At 39.5% G+C, this 16947-nt stretch overlaps 1 protein-coding gene and 1 long non-coding RNA gene across 19 annotated transcripts in view; one reads left to right on the top strand and one right to left on the bottom strand.

Annotated features, from left to right (window-relative positions):
- Positions 1-16947, top strand: part of AAK1 (AP2 associated kinase 1) — a 335873-nt gene that overhangs the window by 161916 nt on the left and 157010 nt on the right. For all 18 annotated transcript variants that reach the window (XM_072635329.1, XM_072635330.1, XM_072635338.1 and 15 more), the window contains one exon: positions 12498-12616. In XM_072635329.1, coding sequence (XP_072491430.1) covers positions 12498-12616 — 119 coding nt within the window. The remainder of the gene's footprint in view (positions 1-12497; positions 12617-16947) is intronic.
- LOC140520899 (uncharacterized) overlaps positions 1-16947 on the bottom strand; it is a 44227-nt gene that overhangs the window by 1388 nt on the left and 25892 nt on the right. Inside the window, exon 2 of the long non-coding RNA XR_011972698.1 lies at positions 15568-15698. This is a non-coding gene — a long non-coding RNA (uncharacterized lncRNA). The remainder of the gene's footprint in view (positions 1-15567; positions 15699-16947) is intronic.

The raw sequence follows: 16947 nt of genomic DNA, 5'->3' as shown, positions 1-16947 counted from the left end.
TATTTTGCAAATGAGGAAATAGAGGCTCATCTACAAAACCAGCCTCAAACACTTATTAACTGTGTGACCCTGGGCAAGCCACTTCACTGCTGTTTACCTCAGTTTCCTTATCTGTAAAAAAAAACAGCACCTACTTTGTGAGGATCAAAGGTGATCATTGTAAAATGTTAAACACAGTGCCTGGCCCATAATAAGCACATTGTAAGTATTAGGTGCGATTACCCTAGAAACCTAGTGACTTTCCCATGGTCTTACAGCTAGCACCACATCTGCTGACTTGTGGTCCAGTATTCTTTCCATTTGACAGGGTTACCCCTTCTACTCAAGGGAAAATGCCACCCAATTTTGTATTCCCAATAAAGAGCTGGAAAATAGGCATTAACTTTTTAAAAAATGTTGACAAATGCATCATGTTGACCTTTTTCTCTGTAAAATCCCTGCCATGCTTTTCACCATCTGTTCTGGATTTGTGGATTATGATTTTTCTTTTGAAAGTCTTGTCAATATCCTTCCTTGAACATGAACAAAGCAAAGACGGGCATATTGTCAACAGTAGCATCTGCCAGCAGCTCAGCCTCCCAGCTAGATTCCCCAACGCCACAGCCATCTTCAAGACTTTGCTAGCTCCTGCTCCTGGAGACTGCTGCAGGCCCTCAGGAGCCCTCTGCCAAGCTCTTCCCTTTCACATCCTTTCATTCCACCCTCACTGGCAGTGAAAGTTGTTCATTCATCCATATTCACTTGTTCGTACCTTCTTTCATTCATCCAGCAAGTATTTACTATGACCTACTGTATGTTCGAAACATTGTCCTGGATATTAGAGGTACAAGGGTATTCCTAATGCAAACTTGTTTTGAAAAAAACATATATAAAAGTAATGGAGGTGGAGGGAGTGGAAGTTGGACACATGGCGCTTGAGCAGATGGAGAGTGGACGCCAGATTTGGAGTCAGAAGACCTGGGTTCAAATTTCAGGTCCTCTTCTTACTATCTTTGTAACCTTGGGAAGGACATATAAATTCTGGGCCTCCATTTTCTCACCTGTAAAATGAAAGGGTTTACTGGACTTAAGTCAACCTAAAATCTTTGGTCCTTAGGACAAAAGGGAGGTCTAGGCAAAGTGTTATGAGAACGTTTAAGAGGGAGATAACACTTTTAGCCAGATTGTAGAGGTAGGGGAGAGGTCAGGTAAGGAGGAGTCTCCTGAGTTGGGCCTTGAAGGACGGAGAGTACACTCCAAGCTTGAGGAGAGGCATGAGTAAGAGATGGAACAATGTGACATGAAAATGGGCATGTGTCAAGGGGAAGTACTGTAAAATGAGATTGGGCTGGCAGATTGGAGCTGCATTGTAGTTGGCCTGGAATGTCAGGGTCCAGGGTTTATCTGAAAGGACAATCACTGAAGGGTTTTGAGTAAACTCTTGATCAGAGGAAATATTATGAAGGATGGAGTGGAGAAGGCATAGACTAGAGGTAAGGAAACCTCTTAGGATATTAGACTGATCTAGGAGAGATGAAGCAATAGAACTGACTGGAGTTGGCAACTGATTGGATGCAAGGAAGATTCAGGGAGAAGGATGACTCAGAGATGATTTGGGGGCTTTTGAGCCTAAGTGAATGGGAGGCTGGTAGTGTGCCCTGAGCATCAGAAAAGATGCTTAGTGAGACAGCATGATATAGAGTCAGCTAAGTAATACAGTAGGTAGAGGAATGGGCCTGGAGTCAAGAAGACTTGAGTTCAAGTCCTGCCTCAGACACTTACTAAGTGTGTACCCTGGGCCAGTCACTTCACCTTTCTCATCTTCAGTTTCCTAACCTGTGAAATGGGGTTGATAATAATAACATCTACTTCACCAGGTTGATATGAGGATAAGAAGAGATAATAATTGTATGTTGTTGTTCATTCATTTCAGTTGTGTTTGAATCTTCATGGCCTTATTTGGGGTTTCCTTGGCAAAAATACTGGAGTAGTTTGCTGTGTCCTTCTCTAGCTAGTAAGTGTCTGAGTCTGAATTTGAACTCAGCACTTCCTGACTCCAGTTTCTGCTTAATAAATGTTTGTTGGCTGACTGAAAAAGCTGAGATGGGAGAGGGGTTGGAACTTTTCTCCAGGTCTTGTAGGCTAGTGAGGGAGGAGGGCCCCTACAAGTCTGTCCTCCCCCAATTCAGTGGTCAGTCCCCTCTGAATCAATTCCTGGTCATGAGAATTTGTGAGGACCAATTGGGAGTTGTGTCATCTCAGTAAAATCAAGGGATTCTCTCTGAGGGGGAGGCCAGTGGGCATATCCCTCTTCACAGAGCAAGGGTGCATGTGCCATGGGATCACTCCTCCTAGGGAGTATGTGGTTTTTCATGTTTATATCCCAAATCCTGAAGGCAATGCCTTCTACATCGCAGGCACTTAATGAAACGTTTGCTGAATTGAATTGAATTAAACTGATGTATCTGTGGCTCCTTTAGCCTCAAGTCTTTCTTCCACCTTAGAAAACTAGGAGAGCCATGTAAAATTACGAGCTGAGGGATAAGGATTCTTATGATGGAGGGGGAAGCAATTTCCATTTCCTCGATGGGATAAGGAAACTGAAGAAAATAGAAGACATTTAAGCACTCACAATTCTCCAAGAAGAATCCATGTGTCAGAGAACTGTCACAAAAGCTCCTTTGACAACAAATCTTGCAATCACTGCTCTAGTGAATTTCCTTCCCTTCTTGTTCCAGGTGTTTCCAATCTTTTCCAGAAGCCCAGTAATATCCTATCTCTGTTCAAATTACTATTCAAATCCTAAATTTGGAGTTTTTTTCTTCCCTTCCTCCCCTCCCAAAACTTTTAACACTTCTGCTTTCCATGCACCATGACAGCTCAAATCCGTTCTGCCTCCCAATCTTCTCACCAGCATAATGCAGAACGCAGTTGAGCAGCTTGGTTCTGTGGTAACATTTGTTTCTGGATCAAGTTTCTGCCAAGGCAGTTCTGAGCCCCAGTAGTGCTATGATGGTTGTTGTTATTTAGGTTTTGGGGTGGCATCTTGGGTTTAGTCATAGAGTCAGTTGATATTAGAATTGAAAGGGACCGTCAAATGTAAAACAACCCCCTTATTTTATAGTGAAAGAAACCAATTAGCCAATTTATCCAATTTTCCTCCCAGCAGAAACCTTTGGCCCTCTTCACCCAATGGGAGAAGGCTCTTGGAAAAGTACTTACTAGCTGTGTAGGTCTCTATGTGTTCCAGTGAAACTAAGGAGCTCCCTAGTGGAGAGGTCTGTAGAGGACAAATCACTAGACTGAGTCAAGAGGTAAGATTTTAGTCCCAGCTCCAAAAGTTGACTGCCTGTGACCTCTTGGTTGTTTAACCTCTTAATTCCCTGGTTTCTAGATAAAGAAAATCTTCATAGAGTTTTCCTTTTATAGAATTTGTCCTAAGGCAAAAATGAGAAAATGTATAAGGGAGCACTTTGAGAAGTCTAAATCCAGACAAACATTGAGAGTGGAACATACATTCTAATGGAGCATATAGCATATTCATAAATTGGCACATACGAACATAACATCAGGAAGTTAATGCCATGACTTGCAAGTGAATTGGATGCAGGATAGAGAGGCCTGTGCAAAGTCACTAGCCTCACTTTGTCCTCCAGAGCCCTCTGGGTCCAGTGGCCAGGTATGGATCAGGATGACTGGAGATGCCCCCCTGTTGGAAGATAACCTTAGAGGAGAAGACCCTAGCAGTTGAGGGATCTGGAAAAGTCTCCTTCAGGATGTGGTCTTAGAGCTGAGTCTTCAAAGAGGTAGAGGATAAGAGGGAGAACATTCTAGATATGGGGCAGTCAGTACAAAGGCATGGAGCTGGGGGATGGAATGGTATGTGTGAAGAACATTAAGTAGTTCATTTTGTCTGGACTGTAGAGTGGTGGAGGAGACTGGAAAGAAAGAAGGGCCGAATTGTGAAGTTGTAAGTAAGTGAAAGGTAAGTGTTCTTTATGTTGTAATATAGCTTAGCTTCCTTACAACATGCCTCACTTCTTAATCATAGCCTTGCAGAGAGTAAGGTCAGTACGCCCTTTGACACACCACTTTCCCTCCAAGAAAGGGTCAATAGGAATGCTCCTCCAGGGTGTGCCAGCACACCTGGGTTTGGTCAGGTTGAGTTTGAGATGTCTATAATGTGGAGATGTCCAGCAGGTAGTTGGTGATGTGAGTGAGACTGGAACTCTTGAAAAGTGATAACTGAGTATGTAGATTTGTAAATCATTTGTGTACATGTTGGTTATAATCCAACCCATGGAGGCTGTTGAAATCACTCAAGAGAAGATAGAGAGAAAAGGGGAGAGGTGTAGAATAGGGTCCTTGGGATATGTTTGGGGGATATTCCTGGTCAGGGGAGCAAGATGAGAATGCTGGCCCAGAAAAGGGGCAGCATAATGAGACAGTCTGACATGGAAAGAGAACCAGAATGGAGCGATGTTATGAAATCTGAGGTAGAGTATGTTCACACGGATGAGGTGATGGTCAATTATTGGTTTTGCTTTTGAGTTTTTTGTGAGGCAATCAGGTTTAAGTGACTTGCCCAGGGTCACACAGCTAGTCAGTGTCAAGTATCTAAGGACTGATTTGACTCAGGTGGTCCTGACTCCAGAACCAGTGCTCTATCTACTGCACCACTCAGATGCTCCCAATTATTGTTAATATTATTTTCTTTGTACCTCTTTGAGGGAAAAAGACTTTTTTTTTTGCATTTGCCTACAAGGGTATTTTGAAGTTCATCAAGCCAGTTCTGAAAATGTTGGCAAATAGGAAGAAAGGTACAGACAAGAAGTGAAAAATATACTGGATTTCCATCCTTTCTGACCATTTTATCCCTGGCATAAAGCAAGAATTTGGGATGCCAATCAAACTCTAATCTGAGGTTCTTTTAATATTATTCCAAATTTATGTTACTTGAAACTAAACATTAAGACTCCTCTCCCCACTCCACCCAATGATCGGTGCTGTCGTAATCTTAAGAGTTTATAAAGATTATTTCATTGGAGAATGGATTTTAATTCCGCCATCATCGATAGGTGCCCATCTCAGAGACCTCAGCCCTGAGCCACTAGGCTCACTTTATAGAGCTTGCTCTGGAAAGGGACTGTTTTTTGTTTTTCTGAATTAGACATCTCTTCAGCATCAGTTCTGTTAGTTAGATGGTGTGTTTATAAGTTACAGGAAGAGATCTTAAGATCCCATAGCTCCGGAGCTGGAAGGGACCTTGGAAGTCTTCTTCCAAATCCCTCATTTTACAGTTGAGGAAATTAAGGAGAAGTCACTTGCCCAAGATCACTTTGGCTTTGAGAAAGGCAGAATTGGATAAAAAATATCCATGATTCTCTATTTAAATCTTAAGAGCTTTTGACATCTTTAAGTTATTTATACTTAGCCAAATTGCTAATGAAAGTAAAAAGATATTATTAGAAGATGATTTTAACCTCAGCTGAGGGACTCGGTGTCACAGTGTATAGAGAGAGTACCAGACCTAGAGTCGGAAATACTCATCTTCCAGAGTTCAAATCCATCCTCAGACACTGGTTGTGTGACACTTAAGCCTATTTGTCTCAGTTTCCTCATCTGTTAATGAGTTGGAGAAGGAATGACAAACTATTTTACTATCTCTGCCAAGACAACTCCAAATACATCTCATGAAGAGTCATACAAGACTGAAAAAGAGACTTGAGTATTATTATATATTTAACCTCAGATTTCAGAAATAATTTCAAAAGAAATCCCACTTCTATAGGGCCTGCCATTTCAACCCTAGTTTGGGGAAAGTCTCAATCACAGATCAGTGATTCATAATCCTTGTTTGTAAATTTGAAGATATATTTAGCTATATCAAGGGATGTCACGAGATTCTTTTTCTATTGCAGACACTGGTAAAGGTTAGGTGTTTTGAGAGGTGGAAGATCGGAGTTGTAGGTTAACTATGTGACCTTGAAATTATTACCTTGAATTTTCTCACCAATAATATGAAAACATTATACTGGGTGATTTTAAGGTCCCCTCTAACTTAAATATTCTGAAACTCTGTGAAATATTGAAATACCATTGAATTGAGATAAATATGTGGAATGCTAATAAATATATATTCAGTTTGGATATTAATATAAATCTGACTAGCTAAAATGATAATTTATGCCTTTTTACTATATGACTAAACGGTTAGCATTAGTAATTGACTGTTAGATTGCATTAATTGAAATATGTAAAATTTCAATGTGTTGGAACTGGAGCCAACACTTAAATAATATAATTGATCTGTGAACCTATAACTCAAAAAGTGTCATTGACAAACAGAATATCACCGGAGTACAAGGATATCAGAGAGGTAAATTTGAACCAACACCAACACATGTTCTGGGCACTGGAGGCGGCACAAAGTTTAGCTAAGACACAATCCCTACCATAATTGAGTTTATAGCCTGAGACACAACTTCAGGTAATCTGGATACACAATAATACATGATAAATACATTTAAATATATATGCAACAGAGTGCCATGTATAGCCTACATTCTGAAGCATTCTATATGAGTTAGTATTTGAATTGAGCTTGAAAAGATGAATAGGCTTCTCCAGGGGAGGAATGAAAAGGAAAAAAAGGGTAAGGAAGGGAAGGGCATTTTAGGGGTAAGTTATTGAATCAGGTAGGTGGTGCAATAGATAAAATGCTGGGCCTAGAGTCAGGAAGACTCATCTTCCTGAGTTCAAATCTGGCCTCAGACATTTACTAGGGTGTGACCCTGGACAAGTCACTTAACCCTGTTTGCCTCAGTTTCCTCATCTGTAAAATGATCTGGAGAAGGAAATGGCAAACCACTCCTATATCTTTAAACCACAACAAAAGTTTAAGACTGAAGTTATCTGGATAGTGAGGTATTTCCCCTTCACACACAAAAAAATCTTTTATTTTATGTGCATTTTAGTGTATGCAATTTGCTTTTCCTTGATGGAATGTAAAGCTCCTTGAAGGCAGGGATGTTACACTTTTATCATTGAAATTCCGATTTGGCACATAGTAGGTGCTTAATGGATGTTTGCTGACTTAACACTGAAAGGTAGAAAGAAATGTAGAAACACAGATGGGTATATATCATTGTCAAAAATGCACAGGAATTGATAGTGATCATTTGCTTCCTTGGATTAGCTGCTTTTCCATTTCAGTATTATTATTTAATAAGAGATAATTAGGTGTCTCTTACTGTAGAGTGTGTACCCTTTTCCCATATAGCCTATGGTATATGTATCATATACGGTAGACATTTAATAAATGCTTGTTGATTTCACATTTTGTGGAGTGCATTGTGTTGTGCCATTGATTAGAAATATAGACTTTGCATTCATGGTAAGAGTGCCAAACTGGAAATTGAAAAATTGAGTTCTAGTTTTTACTTGGCTACTTGCCAGCTCTGTGACCATGAAAAATGGCACAACTTCTTGGTCCCCCATCTTTTTCATCTCAGCTCATACAAAAAGAATTGTTACGTATGATCCCTAAAGTTCATTCCAGTTCTGAAATAAAAAAATTAACACATTATGTCAATATTCAATTCAACACATATCTTTAAGGGCCTAAAATTTGCAATATACTGTACTAGGCATAATAAGATATCACATATAGTTCCTGCCCTCATGGAGTTTATAGGCAGTTAAGGGGTTGGAAAAGCAAATAAAATAAAAATATAGAAAACTGTAATATACAAGTAATGTGATTTGAGGATTTTTTTTTTGTGGAAGCACTCTAGAAACTTTATAGGGCTATACTATTTTACATTATTATTGTAGAAGAGGTCCAAATAAAGAGGCATGAGATACTTGAGGAGGATGAGATTATTTGTAGCTAGGGTTATCTGGGAAGGCTTCATTAAAGAGATGACACCTGACTTGATCCTTGAAGAAAGAAGAGGATATTAACTGGAAGAAGTTCACATGGAGTTTATTCCAGGTGTGGAGCATAATGTTGTATGCAAAGACAGTTGGGAGACAGCAGCAAAATACTGGGAGTAGTGTAGTTGGCTTGAAATGTCGAATATATGAAGTGGGGGGGTAATGTGAAATAAGATTAGAAAGGTATGTTGTGGAGGACCTGGAATGCCACTGAGAGTTTATATTTTATTTGATAGGCAATGGGAAGTCACTGAAAAGTTTTGAGCTGTAATGTGATCGGTCTTATATATGTATTAAGAAAATTGCTCAGAGAAGCTGGATTGATAACTGGATTGGAGAGGAGAAAACCTGAAGGGAGAGAGATCAATTAGAAGGCTGTCACAAATAGTTGAGCTAAGAAGTGGAGAGGGACTGAACAAGGATGCTTGAAATGGATGTAGAAAGGAGGGGGCAGAGGCAAAATCAGGACTTTTTGGATGTGGGGGTTGAGAGATAAAGAGAGAGTCAAAGATAATTATGAACCTGGGCACTTGGATGATAGGTAGTTTGGTGGTGCCATGCATAAAAATAGTGAAATTTAGAGAAGAGGAAGGTTCTGTGAGAGGAAAAGGCAAGATGAGTGTGGGACATGTTGGGTTTGAGATGAAGGCAGAGTGGTTTGGAGATGTCCAGCAGTTATTATGAGAATCAGAGACTCTCACGTCATCTGGTCACAGTGAACCCCAGTAGAGGACAGGGCTACAGTCATCTCTCTCACAGTGAAAACCTTCTCTGTATTGGTGCACAGACATCTGCATCTAGGAGTATGGTTTTTGCCCCTCCAGAGAGAGCAGTTTCTGCCCCTTTTCCCCATTTATTGTTTACTGGGTAACTGAGGACCTCTAGTGTCTTCCATACTTGTTGTATTTGGGCACTTTCCTTATTTCCTATTTCTTTTTAACTTAATGTGATCAGCTATCTCCAAGCAAACAAATCCTTCCCTGGTCTTGACGTCCTTTGTTCTAAGAGTCCATTCATTGTTCCTCAGTATTATCCTTGGTCCAAAAAACCAAATTTCATTCTCTGACATCAACATCTTAAGCAACTATTCACTTCCCATAACATCCATTTTCTTCCCTACCATTGATATCTGTGATAACACAACACAAATCTTAGTTTAGCTTTTTAACTAAGAATTCGTAATTCCTAGAGTTTCTTTCCAGATTATTCCTGGCAATATTATCAGTTCAAAAATGAATCACTGTAGGGAGTGGTAGACCTCAGGTTTTACTGAGAAGTCTCAGAGGGTTCTCTGTCCCATCTTGAATACGTACATGGGAAGATTCTATGCATCCCAATTTTTCATTTCAAGTAGACATATGGCTACTTCCATTCCTTTTCCCTACCACCTCCAAACATGTCTCTTTTTTTCCCCACAGAATCAGACAGATCCTGGTAAATCTCCTCTATCCTTTCATGGAGGAAGGGGAGGCCTCTGACTCTTCAGAAGGTTCAGAGCCATCCTTTTTATAAAGAGTTTTGTACACAGTATCTATCTTTAGATGTTCCAGATGCCTTTCATCATCTTTCCCTCTTTCATCGTGATTTTCCTCCCCTTTCTCACTTCTTGACAACCCTAAATAATTCTGATTTGAATCACTATGTATTGCTTTAGAAACTAATTCCTTCTTATCCTTTTTTTTCATGGGATCATGGATCTAAGCTGGAAGGAACCTCAGGGGTTATGTAATCCAACTCTCATGATTTTACAGATGAGGAAACTGGGTCCCAGGGTTTTGGGACCCAGGGTTCAAATCCCAAGAGGTGGAATTTGAAATCAGGTCTTCTAATGCTTTTCCCACTGTACTTTGATCTCTCTTTTTCTTCTGCTCTGCAGGAGAATACTTTGCCCTTCCATAGAAAGTTGGAAAGCAAAGGTCCAAGTGCCCCTTCGCCCTTTGATCATCTTGCCTTGCAGGAAGTCTAATTTGTAGATTGCTTGACACATGACGAACTCTGTGGGTCACTTGAATGGTGACTGTTCTCATCCAACATACCTGCAGATGTTGAGGTCTCTGTTACTTGTGTCTCCTGTGACGGCTCCCCTTGGGAAGCACCATGGCAGACCGCCACAAGTGTTCTCTCCCTTCTCAGGCCCTGTTGCCATGGGTTCAGGAGTTCTTGCTTTCATAGGGCACTGAAGTCCTTTTCATTTGCACTTCCTTTTCTGATCTCTTAGGTATTCAGCCAGTAATTAGCTGTCTCTTGTTCATGCTCTAATTTCCTCTAGTGTGAGCAGTAACTTCAGCTAGTAGAAATCTTTGAATAGCCTTGCCAGAAAAATTCCAAACTCACTTATATCCTCCTGTCATTTTTTTTCATCTGGTGCCTATTCATTTTGTTTCACAGATGCCTTGCAACCTTGTAGTCTCTGCAGTTGGTAGTACTTTCATCACTGTTAGAGTTTAAGAAACTGAGGCAGATGAAAGTCACTTACTTTCCCAACACCATCACAGGAAGATGTCTTCCTGACTTCAGAGTCCACACAATCCACTGTGCCATCTAGCTGCCCTGAATGAAGCCAGCCTTTGGCACCTCTTTGTAAGACCATGGGCAAGTTATTTCACCTCTGTAAGACTTGAGTTCCTCATCTGTAAATGGGGATAAATAATGACACTAAGAGTGCCTCTCTGGTAGGGCTGTTGTGGGCATTACAGGAGATAATGGATGTAATGCACTTTACAGACCTTAATAGGCTATGGAAACATCTATTCTTATTGTGCTCATACTTTTAATTGGGGTTAAGATAGAAATGGACCTGGGTTGTCAAAATCTTCATTATTCTTTTATATTTAATGTACCACGGATGATTTGTTGTTATTGTTCAGTCACATCTGACTCTTCATGACCCCATTTGGGGTTTTCTTGGGAGATTTACTGGAATAGTTGGCAATTTCCTTCTCCAGCTCATTTTACAGATGAGGAAACTGAGGTTGTGACTTCTCCAGGCCTTTACATAGGTGAATAAAATAAGTTTTTTTAGTTGAAGGCTCACAGCAAGCATCTCTAGTATAATTACATTTAATCAAAATAACTTATTTTATCTTCCATGAGTCTCATTTTTCCTTATTTGGTCAAGAACTCTTCTCTTAGCCATAGTTGTAAAGGCTAATTAGTTTATGATCATAGTTAATATATATGTATATATTATTATATGATCTTTTTATATCTACATCATGTATCCAGTAGGAGCTTATGGTGGTACATGGTGTAAAATGATGATCTAAGCCTAGTCTATCCCAGTTTGCTTTCCAGTTTTCCTAGCAGTTTTTGTTGAGATCCCCAATAATTGGTGCCCTTGGGTTTGTTAAGTACTATGCTATTATGTTCAATTGCTAATGGATCTTGGATACCTAATCTGCCTCATTCTAAATGTTTCAGCTTTATACACACACACGCACGCACGCGCGTACTTTTCTGGTAGCCTTAACTGTTAACAACTTTGTATTCAACTACCTTGCTTTTATTTTTGTATTTCTTCTGTCTGTGTAGTATATGATTTTTCTCACTCTTGATAATGTAAATTCCTTCTTATATCTAGAACTGGAAGAGATCTCAGAGACCTTCTAGTCAAAACCCCTCATATCATAGATGAGAAAATTGAGGTTCAAAGGTTAAATGACTTACCCTCCCTTAGTAATTTGTTAATTAAATTTTATTTCTTTTAATTAAGAAGCATTTATTTTCTCTCCCCCCCAAGTTCCACTAGAACCACTATCCTCTCCCAAAACAAAACAAAATGAAACCCTTGTAGCAAATATGCTTAGTCAGACAAAATAATTTGTCATTGGAATGCCAAAAATGTTTGTCCCTGAGTTCCTTGACTTTAGTTTCCTTAGTTTTTCATTCCTTGAGGATAACTCTGTTACAGTTTAGTTATTGAACCATTCACAGGTCTTGAATGAAGTAACCAGACAAATATGCACAGATAATATGTGAGTATGTGTCCCATGACTTATGAGCCATATGAGCCATGCTTGTACTTTTTTAGGAAAGAGAAAAATTTGCTGCTTCCCTTCCCTGACCTTCCCCAAAACAGAGCTTCTTCAGCCATTATTTTATCAACATTTAGTCAGGGCTCTAAGTAGAAAATGCTTCAGCATTAATAAAACCTCCTATGTTGACATTATTCTCAAGAATATGGAGGGCTGGTTTGTTCTTAGGTGAGAGTAGGATATTTTCCCTTTTTGTTTGTTGATTTTTGTACTTATATCTCCAGCATTTTGTACCTAGCACTGAGCATACAGTAGGCACTTAATAAATGTTTATTGAGTTAGGACAATGATTGATTTTTCTTCCTGCCCTTCTTTGTATTGTCTCCATGCTTTTCTAATCTCACTGTGCACAGAAGCAAGAACCCTGTCTCCTGTTGCCCAGGAGTTGACCAGTAGTGTCAATTGATCTTCAGAGAAATCTGAGCTCCTTTGTCCTGACCCCCTAGACCACTCTAATTCTGTCTTATCTATTCAAACACCATGCCTGAAACTAACTTAGCTGTGGCCAGGATGGAACTTTGAAAAGATGGTCTGTTTCTTTCATAGGGGGATTTGCCATTGTCTTCCTGGTCAGGACAAGCAATGGGATGAAGTGTGCCCTCAAACGCATGTTTGTCAACAATGAACATGACCTCCAAGTGTGCAAGAGAGAAATTCAGATCATGGTAAGTCTGTTCATTTCAATTAAACAAACATTTATAAAGCAAATGACACATGATGTAAATATATATATTTGTATCAGTTCAAATACATATTATATATAGATTCCACATATATATCAGACCTTTAGCAGATAAGTTTTCTATAAAGATTCCCTTCCTCTCCTCCCTCACCCTCCTCCACAGTTAACTGTTTCCTGTACTTAAAGTCATTATGGCCATTATATATCCAAATGACTTTTCCTTGTGTTTGATACCTGGGAAGATGACAAATAGTTATTCCATCACTTTATCTCCTGCTGGCAGTGTAGTAACTCCTTGGTCTTTCTAAGAGCCTGCGCTGTCTGACCTTCAGTGTTGGGTATTAGACTCTTTTTCTCAAAAAAGCTTGGGAATCTATCAAGGTGACAGCTTAGTGATTGGGTTAAGCCATGGGTGGAAGGTGGAAGGATGCAGTTTTTAGCTCATTGTAAGGAAGAACTGCCTGTAAATTAAAAATGCCTTAAAGTGGAAAGGGCTGCCCCAAGGGATGTAGTAAGTCCTCAATCCCTGAGAGTTTTGAAGCAAAAGCTAAATGATACCTTTCCAGGATTATTATTGAGGGGATTTTAGCTGAGGAATGGGAGACAGTCAGCCTGGCTGGCTTTGACACCTTCAAAACAGAGGTTCTAGGAAGAACTTGGTCAGAGGATGGGGCTGCATGGGAAGAAGGATCTTCTAGGAAGAAAGGGCTATGAGAGTGGAGGCATTTTCTGGGTGAGATCCTTGTTGGGACATGGAGGAGAAGTCCAGACGGTGAGTAGTGGAAGCAGGAAGTCTCTGAGATTCTATGATTCTGTTGGTTTCAGAATTTAATCCTGTTTTTTGTGACCCATGAGAAAGACATTGGGATATAATGGAAGGAACACTAAACTGGGAATGAGAAGACCTGCATTCTAGTTATGGTTCTAGCCTTTAGTAACTGTGGTGTTAGACCAGTTGCACAGTTGTTCTGATTCTACCTCTCCAAATATTACATGGAGGTAATATTTATACCTCATACAGTAGTAAAGGTAAGGAAAGTCCTTAATAAACCATAAAGTGTCATTGTAATAATAATGATGATGGTGATATTTCTATACCTTAGTTTTAAAAAAACTGATCAGAACAAGTACAAATATGTAAAGTTCATTCAGTCCAAGGAACCTTTCTCTAAGAGGATAACTAATTTTCTTGAAATTTGTGGGTATGATTATCCAAAGAGCAAGGCAAACCAAAGGTGGGGGATGGGTTCCTTTGGGTGAGAAAAAGCTATGGAGGAGCTTTGTCCAGAAAGTGGTAGTGAAAAGAGAGGGATGGACTTCAAGTTGGAAAATCATAGATCTAGAGTTGGGTGGGATCTCAGAGACATTTGGTCCAACCCCTTCCTTTTACAGATAAAGAGACTTTGGCTCAGGGATGTTAAGTGATTTGTCTAGGATCACACAGGTGACATTTGATGGGAGAGCCCCTCCCTCTGATGGGAGAGCCCAGGCACTTTCCACTTTACCATTCTGAGTTCAGCTCCTTTGCTCTGACAATGCGTTGTATAATTCTGGGCAAGTCTCTGAACAGTATTTGCCTCAGTTCCTTATCTGTAAAATGCGCTGGAGAAGGAAATGACAATCACTCCAGGAACTTCGCTAAGAAAACCCCAAATGAGGTCATAAAGAATTGGACATGGAAAAATTGACTGAACAAAAACAACCGCAAATCACCTACTGGTCCATTTCATGGGAATAGCACTAGATTTGGCATCAGATGATTTGGGTGCCACAAATGCTTAGTGTAACCTTGGACAAGTAATGTCCTCTCTTGGGTTCTCAGTTTTGCTTTTGTTTTTATTATCAGTGCTTTTTTACTTTTATTATCATGTTGATTCCCAAACATACCTCTCTTCTCGTAAGCCTTTACTGGCAATAAAGATTAAAAAACAAGTTCAGTCAACTATGTTTGCAAAACTATGCAATATCCCAGACCCCTAGTGTCTTACCTCTTCATTTTCTTATCCCTACTCCAGGTGGACCTCAGGTTTTTGATCTGTAGTATGAGTGAATTGGACTAGATCATCTTGAAGGCTCTTGCTACTTTTGGTATTTTGCTCTGAAAGACCAGCTGTATATACCTCAGCCTTTGGTCTTACTTCCCATATTTGCAGAACAAAAGTGTATGTCTCTTTCAGGCTAGGTGTCTACAATAGATGAAGTAAGTGAAATTGCCATTTATTGGGGCTCGATCAGTCCCTTTTATTGATGCTTCTTAGTTAATTCCACAGGGGTCCCATTTTAGGAAATTATCTTGCTCTGGCTGGCTGATAGATGGACTCTCACTAATAGATCTTGGCCACTTCTCTTATTTGGCATCAACCCAGATTTTTTCCAGATTTCCAATTATTTTTTTTCAGGATTTATAGACTAGCTCAGACGGATCACAGCTGATGTGTGTTCCATTAAATGTAAAGGAATTATTTGTTCTTTCTTCTGGACCCTCTAAAGGACATGACCTAAAAGAATCTCTGATTCATTTTGGCTTCAAAGAATCATCTTCATTTCCATCCACTCCCCTAAGTAAATCTTATTTTCCAAATAAAAACAAATTCAGGGAAGGGCCAAATTTGGAGTGAGAAGGCTAGAAGTTTGTGCGAATCATAAATTTTAGAGCTAGTATGGGATTCAGAGGTCATGGAGTCTGACCCCATCATTTTACAGCTGAGGAAAATACAGCCCAGAAGGACTAATTGATTTGCTTAAAGTCATACAGGTTACAGATGGAGCTGAGACATCAGCTCCAGTCTTTTGTCTCCAAGGCCAGTGTGTAGGCCTCATATGGATTGCCATTTCCTTTTGAGTCAGCAGGGAGTAAGCAAATGCATTGTTATTGCATTATGGTATTAATAGAGATATAGTGTCCAGGAGAACTCTGTCTTGGTCAGGCCATACCTGGAACGTCCCCATCCTGAGTACCACCATTGAAGAAAGGATGTTGAGAAGCTGGAGGCAAATGAGGATGATAAAGGTCTTTGTTCTCATGTCATATGGGAATTGGTTGAAAGAAGGGGTGATGTTTTAGCCTAGAGAAGAAAAGACTTGGGATAAATATAACTCATTTATTCATCAGGCATTCAATCATTGGAAAGCCTGCCCCATCAAAATGAAATTAGATTTACTCTCCTTGACTCCAGAAGGCAGAACTGGAAGCAGTGAGTGTAGGTGGTAAAGACACACATTAAGGCATGATGCAAGAAAAAACTATTTGAGAAGTACAATCCAAAAGTGCAACAGGTTGCTTTGGGAGGTAGTGAGTTCTTCCTTATTAGAGGTCTTCAAGCAAAGCCTGCACAATTCCTTGTTAGTTATATTGTAGGAGGAATTATTGTTCAGATATGAGCTAGATTAGGTGGCTACTGAGATCCAAATTCTGGATTTTATTGTACGAGAAAAAAAATTATTTAAAGAAATTTTAAATTTAAACAGTATTTTTTTAAGCTAATAATAGCTAACATTTACATGTAAAACTTTAAGATTTGCACATTACCTCATGTTATCTTCAGACCACATTGAGGGGTAGGTTCTATTATTCCCACTTTATAGAAGAAAAGACTGAGGCAGAAAGAGGTCAAGTGATTTTCCCGGCTTTACACAGGTACTAAGTATCTGAGGCCAACCTGAGAAGAGCCACAGGGAAGAAAACCCAATTCCTTGACTTCTTATTTTTATCTGGTAATCTCTATTCCTTCTTCAACAATCGTTTATTGCTCAGACAAGGAATTTCTAGCTACTTAATTCCACCTGGCACTGGACAGCTTTATATAAATTGTCTCTAATGGAATTCAGTGTAAAAGCTCTAAGGGGGTGATAAAAAACTATTTGGAAGAGAATAGTTAATCTAAACATAACCCTCAGGCATTGTGGAAATAGGGAGCTCCGCTTCTTCAGAGAATAAAAATGAGACAAACAGATTGAGAATGTCACAGGGACTATAGCTAATAAATTGACCAAATACCTCGAAGGTTTTAAAACAAGTCCCTGCAATCCAAGTGGTTCTTTTACACAAGTGAAAAACCTCTAGCATTTCAATGAAAAATAAACATGTTTCATAAGTTCACTTTGAAATTTAGTAATAAGGGTAGGCAGGCTGATTCCCAGTGCAGAAAGTGCTATTAGAAGGATCCAGATGGAAGTTATCTCAGACCCAGATTTTCTGTCACTTGTTAGGTTTTACAATTTCAACTTTCGGGAAGTTCCTTCATTACTCTAAATAAGTGAATTATATGTAAGGTGCTCTATTGCCAGGGTGGTAGATCTCTGAGTTTACTGTTA

Source organism: Notamacropus eugenii, chromosome 1 (assembly GCF_028372415.1).
Source record: "Notamacropus eugenii isolate mMacEug1 chromosome 1, mMacEug1.pri_v2, whole genome shotgun sequence".
Taxonomy (NCBI): domain Eukaryota; kingdom Metazoa; phylum Chordata; class Mammalia; order Diprotodontia; family Macropodidae; genus Notamacropus; species Notamacropus eugenii.
The sequence above is the reverse complement of the archived record's forward strand: the minus strand, read 5'-3'. Positions and strand labels throughout refer to the sequence as shown.